Source organism: Rhinoderma darwinii, chromosome 3 (assembly GCF_050947455.1).
Source record: "Rhinoderma darwinii isolate aRhiDar2 chromosome 3, aRhiDar2.hap1, whole genome shotgun sequence".
In the NCBI taxonomy this organism is placed as follows: domain Eukaryota; kingdom Metazoa; phylum Chordata; class Amphibia; order Anura; family Rhinodermatidae; genus Rhinoderma; species Rhinoderma darwinii.
This window is the reverse complement of record NC_134689.1, coordinates 339049733-339070585: the sequence shown is the minus strand read 5'-3', so window position 1 is coordinate 339070585 and position 20853 is coordinate 339049733. Positions and strand designations below refer to the sequence as shown.

The following is a 20853-nucleotide window of genomic DNA, read 5'->3' as shown; positions in this document are numbered from 1 at the left end:
CAATTCTTGCCGCATCGGGAAACCTGTCGGAACCTTAAGGGTATGTGCACACGACAACGGCAAATACGTCTGAAATTACGGAGCTGTTTTCAGGAGAAAACAGCTCCTGAATTTTAGACGTAATTGCATGTACTCACGTTTTTCGAGGCGTCTTTTACGGACGTAATTGGAGCTGTTCTTCATTGGAGTCAATGAAAAACTGCTCCAATTACGTCCCAAGAAGTGTCCTGCACTTCTTTTGACGAGTCGTCATTTTACGCGCTGTATTTTGACAGCGACGCGTAAAATGACAGCTCGTCTGCACAGTACATCGTAAGACCCATTGCAAGCAATGGGCAGATGTTTGCCGACGTATTGGAGCCGTCTTTTCAGGCATAATTCGAGGCGTAAAACGCCTCCATTACGCCTGAAAAATGGTCATGTGCACATACCCTAATAAAGCAAAATAGTGTCTGCAGCTATTTGCAGGTCAGACATGAACATTGTGGAAAGGTTTTTTAACAACGTGAAATGTTGTACATGTGAATTCTAGGATGCAACATTTTATTTATACTGCAACATTGGAGTTAGACCTTATTCACACGTTGCAGTATTTGCAAAAATATGTCAATCCCTAAATAAGTTCAGGTCAAATGAAAGTAAATATTCACACAACAGTCATACTTACTGGAACATTTGTTTGGTAGCTTTGTATTGATACTGCTGCCATTTATTGCATGTGCCCAGAATAACATACTGAGTCATATCTGGTGCCAAGTCTAAAAAGTAGATCCACTGTTGACCAGCGTCTTCCCTGCTCATTATATACACAGTCGAGTCATATTATTATGACCACCAGCTAATCTCCAGAGTAACCGCCGTTAGCAGCACGGACAGCAGCTAGACGGGCTGCGAGTGACTCAATAAGGTGCTGGTAGGTTGTCTCCGGTATCTGGAGCCATTCTGATTGTAGCGCATCCCACATTTGCTGGAAGGTGCGTGGGGGAGGATCCATAGAGCGAACAAGACGATTGAGGTGGTCCCACAGATGCTCAATTTGGTTCAAGTCTGGGGAACTAGGGGGCCAGGAAAGTACTTGGAAGTCTTGGTCGTGCTCTTCTAACCACTGTCGGATATTTCTAGCCATGTGACATGTCGCATTGTTTTGCTGGTAGATTCCATCTGCCCCAGGGAAGACAAACAGCATGTATGGGTGGACGTGATCTGCAACGATGGATTCATACCCAAATCGGTTCAGAGTACCTTCCACATGGATGAGTGGGCCCAGAGAATGCCATGAAAAAATTCCCCAGACCATAACGCTGCAACCACCAGCTTTTCCGATGCACCTTTGCTAGCATAGGAGCAGTGACCATCCGTGTGCTTCGGATGCCCCATACGCAGTAGGGTTCGCTGAACTGTTGTTTTAGACACGTCTGGTAACCGCCGTTCACCTCTCACATTAACGGCACGTGGTGCTCTGCAGTTTCCATGTCGGTTATTGTCATTGGTGCCACTTATCCACTCATGATACACGTTCACCACAGCAATAAGTGAACAGTTCACAAACTGCGCTGTTTGAGAAATACTGCCGCCCTTGGCCTGAAAGCCAATAATCATCCTTTTTGCAACTCTGATAAATCGCCCCTTTTACCCATGGCAACAACGAGTGATATTTCAGTTCAGACAGCCTTTCGCACACCTTATACCACCAAGCCCACGACACATCACTTCCTTCATGGGCTATGCACTGCCGAGGTTGAAAGTAGGAGGTGGTCATAATAATGTAACTCGACTGTGTATATATAATACTCAAAGATCTTTTTCTGCTACAGACAGTGGATTGTTCATATAATGACTGCCCATGACACAACTGTGTCCTGTAATATTGCAGCATTGAATGACAGGGTCAGCAAAGGGCCTTGAGAAATGGGGAAAAAATTCATATCTTGTCATAAACATGTTATATAGCTTATATTTAAAATGTATAGTTTGTAGTTCATATTTAAAGAGGTGGTATCAGATTACAAAAAATGGTCTCATTTTTATCCTCAAACAGCGCTGTTTCTGGTATTGCAGCTCAGATCTAATTTGTTGAATGAGGCCGAGGTACATTACCAGACAAATTGCAGCCAAAAATATGAACATAAGTCTCTGAGAATACCTTGGTATGTACCGCAATGGGCCACTCAGCAAAACCTGCTTAGGGTTACTTTGCGAGTTTATTTAAGGGAATGGAATTGATACATGCACCCACAAAAACTGAACCTAAAGGGGTTGTCCAGGATTAGAAAAAAAAACGGCACCACTCCTGTCCACAGGTTTGTGTACGCTATTGCAGTTTAGCCCCATTCACTTTAACGGAGCTTATCTGCAATACCAGACACAACCCATGGACAGGTGTGTTTTTTTTCTAATCCTGTAAAGCTCCTTTAAGGACAGGTGCACCATATGTGAAGCAAATGTCCTTCCCCTCCACATTCTCGAAGGCAATTAGAAAAAGTATGCGGGGAAAATGTTTGCTAAGTGAGAGGGGACCATGTACCAGTTCAAAACCTTCAGACCTACTTCTGTCGGAGAGGTGTCTATGGACAATTTGGTTCAGCTTCCATGTGTTAACTCACGATTTAAGTCTTAGCCCTACTAATATATGGAAATTCTGAACTGGTGATATGTATGCTAATGGATAAAGGATTAATGCCGAGAGAGCTCATAGGTTGTAATCGTGGTGTAATCTTTGCGTAAAACCTTATGTGGTGCATATAAAAAAAAACAGCAAAGAAAGACTTTTTATCATCAGATATTGTACTTTCTAATATTAATACTTCTAGTGCTTATACTTTGCAGGTGTTGAGCACTCCTGTGGAACTATTTGAGTCTCTCTCTGCTCTGGAAATTGCAGAACAATTAACATTACTAGATCACCTGATCTTCAAGAAGATCCCATATGAGTGAGTCTCCCCACTTATAAAATACCATGAATACTATCCGTGTCGGACTGGGGTTCCTTTGGCCCACCAGTGAATATAATTCTGAGGGCCCACCCTCCTACTATACAGAACATGCACACAACTTTCAACTGCACACACAGGACTCAGCATCAGTAAGGTCTAATAGGCTATTTGTGAATAAACCCATAAGAAATAGTTCCTAGTGACAAGTGATTGATTCCAAAGTCAGGTCCAAAAGGGGTTGTGTTCTGCTGGACCTTTGGGCCCATTATTGTGTTGGAGCCTGGTCTCACCAGAGGATCCTCTGGTGTTCCGGTGGGCCAGTCCGACCTTGAATTCTATAACAACCATACCATCACATTGTACAGCTTAGTCCTTATAGTGTACACAAGCCATCAGCAGTCATCATCCTGGCAACATGTTTTGTCTTATCAATTTGCGTAGTTAGTAAAGGTTCCTCCTCTATATCTTGTACTTTAAAATACTTATGAATTAGGGTCTATTCACAAAGCGTTCGCAGTGTGCGTCCGAGCTATATGTGGGGAGGATTACCTGATCTAAACTTCTGAAGTATGCCACTGTATAGACTGCGTGGTAGAAGGTTTTTTTACTGGTTGCTCTTATATAGAATAGCGCAGTCTACTACACTATTGCATAATGTTGAAAAGAAGGTATACCGGCCCGCTATACCAAAAGGACACTCTTTTGGCGTCGGTTTGGTGAATGTGGCCCTATAGATACATTCGGCGTATGCCCCGGGAGCTTTTCTGGCACATACTTCCGAATGGAGACTTTGAATAAACCCTTAATGAAGAAGGGACTGTTTATGGAGAGTTTAGCCAGTAAGAGACACTCAAAGATAGTGGATCTTGAGAACGGGAGATGTCTCACCATTTATAGGTCTCGGGGAGACATCTCACCATGTATGGCTGGTTTTACATGGTGCCGGTGAATTATTATATTGTACTAGCAAGTGGAATAATTAATGATAGTCGTTTACCAATGGAATGGAAGCTTTTTCTATGTACCCACACAGTTCCCCTTGTCATCAGTTTTACAAAATAAAGGTTTTTGTTTTCTTATATTGATGCTTTTGGCTGTCGTTTTTCCTACAGGGAATTTTTTGGCCAGGGCTGGATGAAAACAGACAAGAATGAAAGAACCCCCTATATCATGGGCACAAGCACACACTTCAACCATGTAAGTCATTGTTAACCCCTTCCCTCTTTGGCCGCTTTTGACCTTCCTGACAGAGCCTCATTTTTCAAATCTGACATGTTTCACTTTATGTGGTAATAACTCCAGAATGCTTTTACCTATCCAAGCGATTCTGAGATTGTTTTCTCGTGACACATTGGACTTTATGTTACTGGCAAAATTTGCCCGATACATTCAGTATTTAATTGTGAAAAACACCAAAATTTAGCGAAAAATTGCAAAAATTAGCATTTTTCTCAATTTAAATGTATCTGCTTGTAAGACAGGCAGTTATACCACACAAAAATGTTGCTAACTAACATCCCCCATATGTCTACTTTAGATTGGCATCGTTTTTTGATCATCATTTTATTTTTCTAGGACGTTACAAGGCTTAGAACTTTAGCAGTAATTTCTCACATTTTCAAGAAAATTTCAAAATGCTATTTTTACAGGGGCCAGTTCAGTTGTGAAGTGGCTTTGAGGTCCTTAGATATTAGAAACCCCCAATAAGTCACCCCATTTTAAAAACTGCACCCCTCAAAGTATCCAAAACAGCATTTAAAAAGTTTCTTAACCCTTTAGACATTGCGCAGGAATTAAGGCAAAGTAGAGGTGAAATTTACAAAGTTCATTATTTTTTTCCAGAAATTCATTTTGAATCCATTTTTTTTGTACCACAGAATGTTTTACCCAAGAAATGCAACTCAATATTTATTGCCCAGGTTCTGCAGTTTTAGGAAATATCCCACATATGGCCCTAGTGTGCTACTGGACTGAAGCACCGGCCTCAGAAGCAAAGGAGCACCTAGTGGATTTTGGGCCTCCTTTTTATTAGAATATATTTTAGGCACCATGTCAGCTTTGAACAGGTCTAGTGGAACTAAAAGGGTATGTGCACACACACTAATTACGTCCGTAAATGACGGACGTATTTCGGCCGCAATTCCCGGACCGAACACAGTGCAAGGAGCCGGGCTCCTAGCATCATACTTATGTACGACGCTAGGAGTCCCTGCCTTGCTGCAGGACAACTGTCCCGTAGTATAATCATGTTTACAGTACGGGACAGTTGTCCTGCAGCGAGGCAGGGACTCCTAGCATCGTACATAAGTATGATGCTAGGAGCCCGGCTCCTTGCACTGTGTTCGGTCCGGGACTTGCGCCCGAAATACGTCCGTCATTTACGGACGTAATTAGTGTGTGTGCACATACCCAAACAGTGGAATGCAAAAATTTTTGGAACTAGGCCATGAAAATTAAAATCTACATTTTTTTCAAATAAAATGTAGGTTTAGCTAATTTTTTTTCATTTCCAAAAGAACTAAAGTAGAAAAAGCACCACAACATTTGTAGAGCAATTTCTCCCGAGTAAAACAATACCCCACATGTGGTAATAAACGGCTGTTTGGACACACGGCAGGGCTTAGAATGGAAAGTGCGCCATTTGGCTCTTGGAGCTCAAATTTAGCAGGAATGGTTTGCTGAGGCCATATCGCATTTGCAAAGCCCCTGAGGTGACAAAACAGTGGAAACTCCCAACAAGTGACCCCATTTTGGAAACTATACCCCTTGAGGAAATTATCTAGGGGTATAGTGAGCATTTTGACCCCACAGGTTTTTTACAGAACTTATTGTAAGTAGGCCGTAAAAATGAAAATCTAAATTTTTTTCAAAGAAAATGTAGGTTTAGGTATTTTTTTTTTCATTTCCACAAGGACTGAAGGAGAAAAAGCACTGCAACATTTGTAAAGCAACTTCTCCCGAGTAAAACAATACCCCACATGTGGTCACAAACATCTGTTTGGACACACGGTAGGGCTCAGAATGGAAGGAGCGCCATTTGGATTTTGGAATGGTTTCTGGGTGTCATGTCATATTTGCTGAGCCCCTGTAGTACTAGTACAGTGGAAACACCCCAAAAGTGACTCCATTTGGGAAACTGCACCCCCTGAGGAATCATCTAGGGGTATAGTGAAAATTTTGATCCCAAAGGTTTTTTGCTGAATTAATTAGAATTAAGCCATGAAAATGAAAAATATTTTTTTTTTCCAACAAGATGTAGTTTTAGATACACATTTTTCATTTTTACAAGGAATAGAGAAGAAAAAGCACCCCAACATTTGTAAAGTAATTTCTCCCGAGTACGGTAACACCCCATATGTGGTTATAATCAGCTGTTTACGTATATGGGAGCATTCAGAAGAAAAGGAGAGGTATTTATCTTTTGGAGCGTAGATTTTGCTGGAATGGTTTGCAGACGCCATGTTGCATTTGCAAAACCCCTGATGTACCAAACAAAAGTGACCCCGTTTTAGAAACTACACCCCTAAAGGCATTTATCAAGGGATGTAGTGAGAATTTAGACTCCACAGGTGTTTTTCAGAAATGAATACGCAGTGGATTGTGCAAAGTGAAAATTGCAATTTCTCCACTGATCTGCCCATTCACCTGCACAAGATGTTGTGCCCCTAGAGAATCTCACCCCATAAATTGTTAAGCGGGTTCTCCCGGGTATGGTAATGCCTTACTTGTGGCCATAAATTGCTGTTTGGGCACACTGTAGGGCTAAGAAGGGAAAGACCGCCATTTTGAGCATGGATTTTGCTTGGTAATAGTTCTGTTTGGGGTTTTGCTGGTATTTCCGTTTATAATGTGGTGGCATATGTAATCTGTGCGGAGTACATCAGGGGTATATGTAATCTGTGCGGAGTACATCAGGGTATATGTAATCTGTGCGGAGTACATCAGGGTATATGTAATCTGTGCGGAGTACATCAGGGCATAATAAGAGGGTATAATAATGGGGTAAATAATACAATTATCCATAGGTGTGTGTTACGCTGTGAAGCGATCCGTTATGCACAGGCCGGTGTCGCACTGATAAACGGTTTTCTTTCTTATCCCCCTTTTGTAACGCTCTGCACCTTTTGGGGACTTTTTCTCCTTCGTAGTTTGGGAAATATTGCTGGGAACGTTTTGCGCTGGTATAATACGGGCGACCTCGCTTCCAGCGGATGTGCTATGTCCCTTCCCTTTCCTAGTTCCTAAATACTAGGGCCCTGAAACTGAAGGAATGTTCCCCTCCGGCCTGCGCATTGAGATGTTTTTCCATCACCGCAATACTAGTGCCATAACTTTTTTGTTTTTCCAGTTGATTGAGCGGTGTGCGGGCTTGTTTTTTGCGAGACGGGCTGTAGATTTTATTGGTACCATTTTAGAACACATACGACTTTTTGATCACTTTTTATTTCATTTTTTGGTAAAGGAAATTACCAAAAACAAGCAATTCTGGAATAGTTTTTTATTGGTTTTTTTTATCGGCATCCACAGTGCACCCTAAATTACATGTTAGCTTTATTCTGCGGGTCGATACGATTACGGCGATACCAAATTTATATAGTTTATTTATGTATTGCAGCTTTTGCACAATAAAATCACTTTTTTTATAAAATCATTTGTTTTCTGTGTCGCCATATTCTAAGACCCATAACTTTATTATTTTTGCGTGCACAAAGCGGTGTCAGGGATTATTTTTTGCGGGACGGATTGTCGTTTTTTATTAGTACTATTTTGGATTAAATGTGACTTTTTGATCACTTTTTATAGCATTTTTTGGAAGGAGATGTGACCTAAAAACAAAGATTCTGGCGTTGTTTTTCATGTTTTTTTTTTACGGCGTTCACCGTGCGGGATAAATTACATCATTGTTTTGTAGTTTGGGTCGTTACGTACGCGGCGATACCAATTATGTATAGTTTTTTTTATGTATTGCGGCTTTTGCACAATAAAATCACTTTTTATAAAATCATTTGTTTTCTGTGTCGCCATATTCTAAGACCCATAACTTTTTTATTTTTGCGTGCACGAAACGGTGTCAGGGATTATTTTTTGCGGGACGGATTGTCGTTTTTATTAGTACTATTTTGGAGTAAATGTGACTTTTTGATCACATTTTATAGCATTTTTTGAAAGGAGATGTGACCTAAAAGCAAAGATTCTGGCGCTGTTTTTCATGTTTTTTTTTACCGCGTTCACCGTGCGGGATAAATTACATAATAGTTTTGTAGTTTGGGTCGTTACGGACGCGGCGATACCAATTATGTATAGTTTTTTTTAATTTTTACGTTTTTTCCCATAATAAAAGACTTACTATGGGAAAAAAGTCAGTTTAGCTTTATTTTTATTTGAAATGTGTGTGTTTTTATTGTTTTACCACATTTTTATTTACTTTTTTTTACTTTTTTTACTTGTCCCACTAGGGGACATGAGGGCCTGATGCCCCGATCGCTACTCTAATACACTGCACTACATACGAAGTGCAGTGTATTAGCGCTGTCAGTTATTCACTGACAGCAAGCCTATGAGGACACGCCGCAGGCGGGTCCTCATCGGCTCCTGTACAAGGCAGACTCGGACGCCATTTTCTGGCGTCCGATTGCCACAGCAACCCAGCGATTGCATCACTGGGTTGCCGATCGGGTGAAAACCTATCAGATGCTGCGCTCTATTGAGCGCAGCATCTGAGGGGTTAATCTGCCGGATCGGAGAATAGCTCCGGTCCTGGCAGTTACAGGAGGGTGCCAGCTGTATAATACAGCTGTCACCCCGCGGTGATGGTGCCGGCTCTGCTTCTGAGCCCGCACCATCACTGCGCCGTACATATATGTCGGGAAGGGGTTAAAGAGGCTCTGTCACCAGATTATAAATGCCCTATCTCCTACATAATGTGATCGACGCTGTAATGTAGATAACAGTGGTTTTTATTTTGAAAAATTATCATTTTTGAGCAAGTTATGAGCAATTTTAGATTTATGCTAATGACTTTCTTAATAGACAACTGGGCGTGTTTTTACTTTTTACCAACTGGGTGTTGTACAGAGAAGTGTCTGACGCTGACCAATCAGTGACCAATCAGCATCATACACTTCTCATTGTTCCAGCCCAGCATGATCCACAGCACAGTGTGATTGTGCAGTGAAAGAAGCTGGAATGGAACAATGAGAAGTGCAGGACACTGATTGGTCAGCGTCAGACACTTTTCTGTACAACGCCCAGTTGGTAAAAAGTAAAGACACGCCCAGTTGTCTATTGAGAACGTCATTAGCATAAATCTAAAATTGCTCATAACTTGCTAAAAAATGATCGTTTTTCAAAATAAAAACCACTGTTGTTATCTACATTACACCGCCGATCAGATTATGTAGGAGATAGGGCACTTATAATCTGGTGACAGAGCCTCTTTAAGCTATGTCTGAGGTAATAACATAGTTAATCTTTATAAAATTTAATCGATGAAGGTCACGTTATCTAATGACGGTTTGCCTGCAAATTATTTATGTAATGTCAGATGCATAAAGACCAGTTTGTGTATATTAGTGTCTGCCTAGTACTGATAAATGGGCTGCTTATTATAATATCACTTCTGTTATAATATAGAACAAGTCCTGTACCATTCGATGAGCTCTTTTTAACTACCAGTATTTCCATAACTGTTGGGCCAGGACTCCACAGCGCCTTCCAGCTGGAAAATTGTGGTATTACTTCTACTCCCGTATTACCTATGAGGGAAAAAGTTGCACGTGTCTCACACAATGTCGAAATTCACTCAATCGTCTCGCAACATTTTCCCCCACATGTAGCCATTAAGGTCGTCCGCATTGAAACGAATTGACACGATTTTACAAGATTCACGGAGAAACCCATATCGTTGTGGAGCCATAGCCTTGCAAAAGTGAATGTGGAAAAGATGAATAATAGTCTTATATTAACAATATATTCTCCATGATAAACTGCAATATAGTGTCTAATAATGTCAAGCATTATAAAAATATAGTAATCATGTTTATGGTATGTGTCAGATGAGTAACCTGATTGCCACTGAGATCTTACGGAGTGAAGAGCCAGCTTTGCGTGGATGTACCATTGAGAAGTGGGTGGCAGTGGCTGATATTTGTCGGTGTCTACACAATTACAACGCTGTTCTGGAGATTACATCATCATTGAATCGCAGCGCTATATTCCGGCTCAAGAGGACCTGGATCAAAGTGTCTAAACAGGTAATACATAAAAAAAATCTGATAATCTGGCACTTTTGGGTCCCCAAAGTGTCAGATTATACAAAATGGTTCAGAAATTTAGTATTGAACCTCAGCGCAGGGTCTGAAAACAAAGCAGGAAGAACTGTTAAGTGTTGAAATAAGAAAAATGCAGAAAACTACTCACCAGGCCCTTTCTTTTCTAAATTGCTGAACTGGCATCTCAAAGTCTAGTATTAGTTCAGCAAGTCAAAAATTTCTTATTCGCTGTCAGTATCATTATTCAGAAACTTTGGTTCATTCCTTAACAACAGATAGGGACAATACAAGTGGGGGTTGGCGAGGCATGTGTTCTGGGTGCTGGATGCCAGGGGGAACATCAATGAGACCCTTTTAGATACAGGACTAGGGTTGCGAACTGAATCTTTACACCAGTTGAAAGTAAGTCTAGCTTACTCCCGCCTAGGCTTTCCTCTTGATGGTAATCCCTGCCCATCCCCCAAGGCCAGTGCTGTATCATTAAGCAATCATCACTGGAGTTATTTTTGCCCAATTCCAGGTTAATTAGAAATATGGACCATTAGGCTCTGAGTTGTGGAGTTCTAATTAGGTTTCACTGTCTTACATAATTCATTGAGGCTCAGTAGGTGTGCAAAAAGGATACTGCAACATATTTACCTTGTATACTGAATTTCTGCCAATCCAATAATAGCATTATTATTTATTTTAAAGCGTCATTAATTCCAGGGCGCTGTACATATGAAAAAGATATTTAACTACATAACATGAGACAATAAAAACAACAAATACAATAAACATAAGTTTAAAGGGGTTTTCTCATAAATATCACTTATCACCTAGCCAAAGGATAGTTGATAAATGTCTGATCAGTGGGGTCCGACCACTGCTACCCCCACCGATTCTATGAACGGGGATCCCTGAGAGCACTTATGTAAATGGAGAGGTACTGTGCATGCTTGGCCACCGCTCCATTCACTTTCTATGGGGCTGCCAGAGATAGCTGAGCTCCATTCACATAGAGCCTTCTAGGATCTCCATTCCTTGGTCTTTGAGAAAACCCCTTAAATGATTGACAGACTGGTTCAGAAGGAGAGAGAACCCTGCCTGCGTGGTCTTACAATCTACAAGGGAAAGTGAATGAGACAATATGTGAGGGTAGAAGCTGTTCACCCGGTAGAGTAGCATTAGTCGGATTATTACATGTTGTAAACTGTAACATCCACAAGGGTTGTGGACCCACTGGACCACTCCGCCGTAGCAGAGTAGCCGCCGGTCAAACAAATATAAGACAGTTACTGGTCGGTGGTACCTGGATGGCAGGCTCGTGCCGGATAGCTGGAAGATGGCTTGTTCTGGATTATCGGAAGCTAGCTTGTGCTGGCTTATCGGAAGGAGAACTGGTCTCGGACACTGGACGCAGATACTGGACTTGTCACGGACCCGGATACGGAAGTCGTCATGGCCACTGGACTTGACACGGACACCGGACATGGATACTGAAGTCGTCACGGACACAGGAGTTGACACGGATACTGAAGTCGTCACGGACACTGGACTTGACATGGACACCGGACATGGATATTAAAATTGTCATGGACGCTGGATACAGGAACAGACTACGGAACCTTTGCAGACTAACTCAAGGTTATCAACAACAATACTCAGGCACTTGGGAGATGGAGGAGGTGCCTTAAATAGTCCTGGGACACAGCACGGGTGATTTGAGTAACTTTTCTAATTTTGCGCGCACTGGCCCATTAAGAGGCAGCCAGAGCGTGCACACTAGGGATCCGGCGACCATGAGCCGCAGAAGACGGAAGCGCCGAGAGAGGCATGAGACACAGCGGTGGGGACCACTGGCAGATAAGGGGCCCGTCGCCGGCATTACATAAGCTTTTCTGAGGAGGTGGGTTTACAGGTTGCATTTGAAGGTTTCGATGGTTGTAGAGTTTGATGTGTTGGGGTAATTTAATTCACTCTGTTCTAACCCCTGTATTATCTTCTTAATAGACAAAGACCTTAATTGACCGGCTTCAGAAGTTGGTGTCTTCAGAAGGGCGATTTAAGAATCTGAGAGAGGCCTTGAAGAAGTAAGATTTATTTTTTGTACATAATTGTTGTATGCTCACATGAAAAGTACCTTAGTTCAAAAACAAAAGGATTCATTTATTAACTCTGCTAATAGGGGAAATGTGCATTAAAGCTGAAATATTTCATAGTGTATTTTTTTGTAAGCAGGTAGAACCTAGTAGAAGTTTCTTATTAAGTTTCAAAATACATTTATGGCTTGACATGCACATATAGTAACAGACGGCATTAAAATAAAGATACTGTTCGTGTGTGTAGACACCAAATTTTTGTCATTCTATACAAAAGAAGCTATGGTTTCTGTTTGGCTTTCCGTTCATCTGCTCCTCTGACGGAATGGATGAACGTAAACCCCGGACAGAACCCGACGCTGAAGTGAAAGAGGCCATAGCTGTTCCGACTTCTATTACACAAGTATTGTATGTTTTCAAATAAGAACATATACAAAACAGCAAAACAAAAGCAAAAAAAAAGGCTAAATAACATACATAGATAGAACAGTTTAAGGCTATGTTCACACGGGGTATTTTGCAGAGTTTTTTGACGTGGAAACCGCGTCGCAAAACTCGGCAAAAACGGCCCGAGAACGCCTCCCATTGATTTCAATGGGAGGCGTCTGCGTCTTTTTCCCGCGAGCAGTAAAACTGCCTCGCGGGAAAAACAAGCGACATGCCCTATCTTCGGGCGCTTCCGCCTCTGACCTCCCATTGACTTCAATGGGAGGCAGGAGAAAGCGTAAATCGGCGTGCGGGGAGAGGAATATCTGCCTCAAAGTTCCAAACGGAATTTTGAGGCAGATATTCCTCCCCCAAAATACTCCGTGTGAACATAGCCTAATACAGAAACATTAACAAATAAAGAAGTATTCTTGGTCATCCAGGTGCTAGAACAATGGAAGTAATATGCCTTTATGAAACATTATTTAGAGAAAGAGGTGCAAATGAAATATTAAATTCCAGGGTCAAAGGAATATGGAGTAAGTGAAGTTGGGGGTTTGGGGTTTGCATGTTGGTTATCGACAGTGTCCACACTTTGTCAAAATGCAAAATTTATATGAGACGTGTAAAATAATCAGGTGGTTAGTATCCTATTAGAAAAATAGTCGCTGACATAGGTATGTCGGCGATAAATATTCAGTCAATTAGTCGCCTTATGTAGTCCCAAAATAGTTTTATCCGTGGGCAAGACCACCAGGTATGAAGAGTATTCCCTATTACCTGAGCCCCTAAAACAGAGACTTAAGGGCAGATTCAGTGCAACCTATAAAGGACCATATAAGTTCTAGGAGTTTTTTTATTTACAGGGGTATGCCGGTTTCAGCAAATAAAGATTATTATTTGTAAAGTGACAAGTTATATAATTTTCAGATATACTTTCTGTATTAATTTCCTATTTTTTTCCAAGATCTCTGCTGTCATTCAATAGGGAGCTTCATTTGCTGAAACTAGAATAACCTTCTCTCCCGGGAATTCCCACCATTTGCCCTATTTATTATGGTCCTGATGCTCACGTAGAGCCAAGACCTCTGCCAGACTTTTCCAGAGAATTCAATGTATCCCTCTTAATCTAACTGCAAGAGCAGCCAGTCCACACATTGCCAACGGTGATTGGCAGAGGTACCAGCTTTGCGTGAGCTATCTGTAATTGTAGAATTACCCACTGCTGTCTTTTCACCATGTTGTAACTGCACGAGGAACCACGTTTTACATGGCTTTATCTACTTCTGTCGCCAGCTGTGACCCTCCCTGTGTGCCATACCTGGGGATGTACCTGACTGATTTGGCATTTATAGAAGAAGGAACCCCAAATTACACAGAGGACGGACTTGTCAATTTTTCAAAGATGAGAATGGTGAGTTGTATAAGTACAGAAGCAGAGCAGATGTTTTATGAATGAATGAAATACCCAAAAAGTATAGATGTATTTTCTTTGGTCTGACAATTCTGCTATTGTATATTGTACTCATTTCTATACCTACTACCAGTCACAGACCAGGCTTTTCTCCAATTCATGAGCGAACATACCATATATGCCATCTGTGCAGCTGCACAGAGGGCTATGAAGTAGGGGGCACATTGCCACCTTCAAAGCAGCTTCCTACTGTCTATTAGATTACATGTAAAGGATTGAGCTAATGAATTTCATAGCTCACAAATTACTGGGGGATTGTTAGAGGGATATAATGAGCAACTGGAGACCAATGGGCCCATATACTTTTCTTGCCCAGGGGCCCTCTGCTCTCTGTTTTCTTTATTAAGGGCCCTTTTACATGGGCCAATTATCGGGCAAATGAGCATTCATATGAACGCTCGTTCCCGATAATTGCCCTGTGTAAACAGGGCAATGATCAGCCGATGAACGAGCGAACGTTTATCGGCTGATCGTGTCGTTTTTGCAGCAATAAATATTATCATTGTCAGCAGCACATCTCTCTGTGTAAGCAGGGAGACGTGCTACCGACATGCATGGGAACGAGCAAAATGCAAATGCATGGGAACGAGCGATGGTAGTAATGATCATTTATCCCCATATATTACTGATAATAGCTCGTTGTGAAAGGAGCAGACGATCGCCGATCAACTAGCTATCTCTCTGATCGCCACTCGTTTTTACGGCCAATGTTGGCCGGTGTAAAAGGACCTATATGCTGATTGATTTAATGTCTTGTATTTGACTCTAGATTTCACATATAATTCGGGAGATAAGGCAGTTTCAACAGACGTCCTACAAGATAGATCATCAGCCTAAGGTAAATAAGTCCGCCACTGCAATTCTAGCTGCACATCCCCCATCCACTCCTGTCAGTCTCTTAGACCCGCTATTGCCCTCTGATTATAACAGCAGTAGTAAGGTAAGTTGCATTAAAGGGCTTGTCAGGCTTAGAATAGCAATGTTCAAATACCCAATTAGAGAATTCTGAATTAACCCCTTAAGAACCGAGACAATGTTGGCTTCCACACACTTTTTGTGTGTTTTTTTTGTTTTTTTTGCCAAAATCTGAAAAAACTAAAGTTTTTGGGTAAAATGGTACATGCATTTTCAGTGGTGTTTTTTGCAAATAGTGTTTTACTAACTGCGCTTTTTTTAGGTGCCGTTTTTCACATTGGAAATCATGTGATGCAGAGATTTGAAAGAGAAACAAAAAAAATCCTTAAAAAAGCAACACACAATGACACTTGCATATTTTTGAAGAGGAAAAAAAATGCACCAAAAATTGCATCTAAATTGTGTCTGTGTGATGCTGGCCTAAAGGAGTTTTCTCGGTTTAAAAAAACCTATTTTCATATACCCTATTAGGAATTTCTGAGTTAATAGAGGGATTCTCATATCTTGGCCAGAGTGGAAAGTGGTTCCCCATAGATAACAGCTGATCGCTGGGGGTCCCAGTAGGGGGACATTTTGTGATCTGCTTCTTGTCAAGGGATCCTTCTAACATGTAGGAATTGTGCAAAGCGGACAACTCCTTTAAGGGCCCAGTGAATTTTTTGCTTCCTTGCATTTCTGTTAGCCATAACGGCTTTATTTTTTAAGGCTACGTAGCTATTTTTTTTTTCCCGCTTGACGACTTTAATTAATAGAGGGCATATTTTTATTGTACAGCCAAGAAGAGTGTGGGGATATATAAGTATTTATTAAAAAGGTTGTTGTTTTTTTTAAAGTTTTTATTTGCGTTGCAGCATAATTTTTTTTAAATCTTTTATTATTTAACATTTTTTAGTCCCATTAAGGGGAATTTTACTTTGAATTATTTTTTTTAAACATAATGTACTGTGATATGTCTCTGTGCTAGTACATTACTGCCTGTGTATGTAAAATGCACAGCCATCTGTAATGTATGCCCTAACAGACACTATTACTAGACAGCCCCGCGGTGTCCTTTATTTATCTGAGTTTTCCCCGATCCTGGCCATTAGTGCAGGAGTGTGGCAGTCAATTACAGCCATACTCCCAATTCTGATCGCGTCAGCACAAGTGTTGTGTCCCCACCACCATCAGTGATGACTTACATGTACGTCATTCTGCATTAAGGGGTTAATATAGGAATGTTTATTAGCCAAAATGGAGAGTGGCTACAAACAATGTCTCTCTCGCTCTACAGTCTAGGCTTTCAACTCCCCTGTACATGTAGCCCCTGTCTCTAGGGTATACGCCCACTGTCTTAAAATATGGTTTTAATGTGCAGAAACAGTAAATGTCTATAACCTTTAGGGTACTTTGATGTAATTTATCTAAGTAGAAAAGGCTTGGCTTAGAAACATTGAGAAACAATGCTTTAGAGAACCTGGCATGTCCATGCGTTACGGGCAACCAATTGATTTCAATGATGACTGTGTAATGCTTCATTTTCCCTGTGGTGGCGCTGCAGAGCAATGAAATACTTGCTGTCAGGTTCCACCCACACATTACATACAGTATGATAGTTGGAGGTCTCAACACCAGTACACCTGCTGATCTCCTTTAGTTTGGGGACCCTTCTCACAAAAAGGAATTGTCAAAAGCAGACAGGCCCTTTAGCTAGATAACCAAACTTTATTTTACATAGTGTTTTTTTTTCTGTGGAGCCACACCATATGGAACAAAACAGGGGTGAGCTATAAAGATACAAGTACAGTTATTACAGCAAACCAAGTGTAACATTATACCTGGTCATAGACCTATTTGTCAGGACAACAATAGTCTGGCTGGCAGATATCTTCCCCAAGTCCCCCATAAACATATCCTTTCAACTTGACCGAACAGCATTCGATAAATCAAAATAAGGCAGGATAGCGCACAATAGCAGCGATACAATAACGTGAGTTTTATTACAGCTCCAATGTCACAAAAGTCACAGCAAGAACGTTTCAAATTATTAACCTCCTTTATCATTCTAGAATGGAGTCTGTGTGGGGACCACAGTCACCATGGGAGCACAGGCTTGTTATTTCTAGGGAGAGTGCAAGATAAGTGTCCCACTGATAAAAAAAGTTTCACACAGGCAGATTTACATGGAGCAATGAACAGGAATATGGGGACGAACCATCGTTAATACGATCGTTCGTCTGCATACATTTTGGATCTTGCTGGCAGCACATCCACTATTTACACCGGGACGTGTGTTTCTGACAAACGACCATTTTTGTGGCGGCATAAAAGATGTGATCGGCAGACAAACTAGTGTTTGCTTGTTCTTTGGCTTATCGCTGCACTGTTTACACATGGGAATGATCGGGAATGAGCGCTAGTTAGCCCGATCATTAACCCATGTAGAAGGATCTTAAGATTGAGTCCTTACTAGGTTCCTCTTTCCCTTACCTTCTTCTTACCCCTGTGTATCTGTCATGTTTAAACCTTTTCTTAATTTATGCAAGCAGAAGATACTGGTGTGAAGTAGCATAAAGTGAAGCTTCTTATTTATTACTGTACATTCCGAGCTGACAGTAATCACATCAATGTTTGTATAACACAAAGGCCATCCTCGGAAACTCCGTTCAATGTGTCCTCATTTTCTATTGTTATTATACTGTGCTGTACTTTGCATGGAAGATCATTGTAATGTACAATTCCTCTCACTTTGTGTTTACACTGCTGTATTTCATACTGCTTTCTTTATATCAATACAAATAAAAATATATAATTAAAAAAAAAAAAAAAAAAAAAAATTGAGTCCTGACCTGAGACGTTTATGAATGAAATTGGGGGGATATCGATAAAGGGTGAGGTTGTGCTAGCTGCATTTAGGATTTGTGGCAGTATCCATCTTCCTAGAGCTGGTGAAGGTAACAATGGATTTTATAACCAGGTGGTTAGAGGAGAGAATGGCCTGTGGTAAAGAAGTTCATGGGAGAAGAAGGGTACAGGAGAAGTTAGTAAAGTAAGGAGACGTGAAAAGAGCAAAGGATAGAATAATCTTTAATAGCCCATAGTCAGGTGTTTGGGGCTATAACATAGTAGTTACTGAACCCAATAATTAGTTTATAGGGTTCAGTGATTGAGATGTACGAGATGTACACATGTTAATATAAAGTGTTGTTCAATGATGTTATCGTATTTTTGCAGGTTACACAGTTTCTCTTGGACACCTCAGGAGTTCTGGACGAAGAGGGTCTTTATGAAGCTTCTCTCCGCCTGGAGCCCAAACTCCCCACTTGAAATTTTGCTGCGTTTCATCTGCCTGTATCATATTGTACAGACCCCCCACGCCTCTCGCCAGGTCCCTTTATGCAGGGGTCACCATGCTGGGGCAGAGATGTCTGTGTCTCCATCCATCCCAAAAACCCAGCTGCTCCTAATGGAAGCCCCACAATGCCCTCACACCCAATTTTCCCCAAAGACACACCTAGAAAGAGTGACCAGGGTGGCGACTGAGATACTTCTCACCAGGAGCATGGCCTAGTGCACCATGTGCTGTACTGGCAACGACTAAAGAGTTGCTGCTGCCTTCTATTGACTGTAAATTTAAGAAAAAAAGCAACATGTCAATGTGCAGCATCTCACCACCAAACCAGCGGTCACCACCTCCACCACCGTGCTCGAATGGAGGGGTTCATGGCTCTGTGTGTCTTTCAGAGGGAGGTTTTAATATTGAACTATAGAGCAGAAGAGGTTCATGTATAATACTCCACATACTATCATGGAGAAAGGGAAAGATGATACTATCCTGCCGCAGAAGAGGGCACATTCATAATAGCAATGTGAGAACAGCTCTACAGTACAGAACCAGCTCCATAAAATGACCGGTCTCTCATGCCTTAGAATGGCACGGCACATGTCCAGCAGATTGCTACAGTTTTGCATATTCTGGACTCTACTCCAGCTTTGTCTTGTTGACTTTGAGCCGTAGTATGTGTCCATGGCTGCAACAGAGAAAAAAAATTGCACAAATGATTTAGATAAGTATAACGTCCTGCAGCTTAATAACTGATAACGCGGGCTGGTCCTATGGCTGCTATAATGGCTGAGAATTCCAGTGCTTTACTATCAGAGCGTCATAGCAAGGTAGGGAGCTACAGCAGAAGGCTTATGGCAGTGGTCGCTTATGGAATTAGCTCAGCAGTATAAAGGGAAGGTCTGATGCTGGTTTAGGAAGAACGTCCACAGTAGGTCACTTGAATCTGCCAGGGAGGTCCAGCAGTGAGTGTTGAGAAAAAATTTGCAGCTACATTTTGTTTTCTTTATTTTTTGTACTATAAAGTGTTTCCTGATTACCTCTCGCTAATAAATCTTTTATCTCAGGGTTACCACCAATTGATCTTGTCTATTGAGATTTGTAAAACTGAATTAAAAACTGTAGCAAGAAAATCTGCCATACAATGGGGCAGATTTACTAATGCTGTCTAATATTAAGGCACTGAGACCAGGCAGTCAGAAGATGCGCCAAATTTATCCAAGTGGCGCACGCTGCATGATAAATTTGGTACATTCTGCTAGAAATGTTAGACACTTTTCCTTATACCACCTCTTGGTTGGCGTAGTTTACACCAGTTTTTTCCCCAAAACTTTGGCACACGTTGGTGCCTTTTAAGCCAAGTCCTTTTCTAGACACTTTTGAACAGTGTCTGGTGAGGCGCAAACATCTTCTCTTTTTGGCGCAAATCAATGATAAATCTCTCTAAATTGCTTGCGCCCAGAAAGGCACAACTTAGACCAGAATTCTGGCGCAACAATAGTAAATCTGCCTCAATGTATCTAACATGAACCTGTATGTGTCACATGGGCCACAGCCTGTCTTGCTATGCAAAGACCCAAACGTATTCTGGCCACTGCTCATCAATCAGCAGGGTCAAATAATTACCAAGAACGTATTAATGGAGACAGATCCCTGCCGATACTTGTCACTCAAGAAATGTAGGAAAAGATTATTTTATATGCTAAAACGCTTTAAGGTTTGTTAAAGATATTTTGGTGAATCTAGACACTATGCAGTATTTCCCCAGGCTTGTATGTTCAGATAAAGCTATTTAAAGAGCATGACCTGTTCTGTCGTGTTGTTAAAAATTGTATTCATTTTTATAGATTATATCTGTTTCTAGCAAAGCTAAGTGACTACCTACAGGGCTACCATTTTTGTGACTACTGAATACAAGTCTGCCTAGCTTTATCTTTTAAGAGTTTAGAGAAACCAGGTAACAACTCCTGTGGGAGTTGTAATGAGAGCCATATCAGTCATCTAGCTTTCCCAGAAACAGATCTAACTACTAAACCGTTTATAGAATGAGGGTGACTCAACTCTTTTTTTTTTTTTTTTTATCAGGGGGGAATTTTTTTTGGGGGGGGGTTTAATGTTTTGGTTGGTGCGTGATGTATACTTTACTTTTTTGTTTCCTTGTAGTACATGACAGATGTAATGGCAATCTTTTATCGTGGCGAAATGATACAGGACAACATTTTTAAGACACTTAAGATAGCATCTCAAATGGACCAGAGTAGGAGGTGGAATATTACTTGGAATATTACTTTATGATCAAGAGTCTGTTGTGGTTAAAAATAATATGCTAGTGATGTGCCCTACAAGCAGGTTCCTGGCTGTGGATATAGTAACTAACTTCACCTTCCAATGGGTTGATGCTCGTAATCGACAATTTATTCCACAGAATGTC

General features: G+C 41.2%; 1 protein-coding gene across 3 annotated transcripts in view; it reads left to right on the top strand.

The window, feature by feature from the left end:
- Window positions 1–20469, top strand: part of RASGRF1 (Ras protein specific guanine nucleotide releasing factor 1) — a 60978-nt gene extending 40509 nt beyond the window's left edge. For 2 of the 3 annotated variants that reach the window (XM_075858433.1, XM_075858435.1), the window contains exons 21-27: window positions 2827–2930; window positions 4046–4130; window positions 9989–10186; window positions 12197–12276; window positions 14008–14125; window positions 14955–15023; window positions 18314–20468. In XM_075858433.1, the coding sequence (XP_075714548.1) occupies window positions 2827–2930; window positions 4046–4130; window positions 9989–10186; window positions 12197–12276; window positions 14008–14125; window positions 14955–15023; window positions 18314–18406 (747 nt within the window). In that variant the 3' untranslated portion in view covers window positions 18407–20468. Of the gene's footprint in view, window positions 1–2826; window positions 2931–4045; window positions 4131–9988; window positions 10187–12196; window positions 12277–14007; window positions 14126–14954; window positions 15024–18313 lie in introns of all 3 variants that reach the window. The other variant, XM_075858436.1, reaches the window with a different exon arrangement.
- Window positions 20470–20853: the final 384 nt, after the last annotated feature.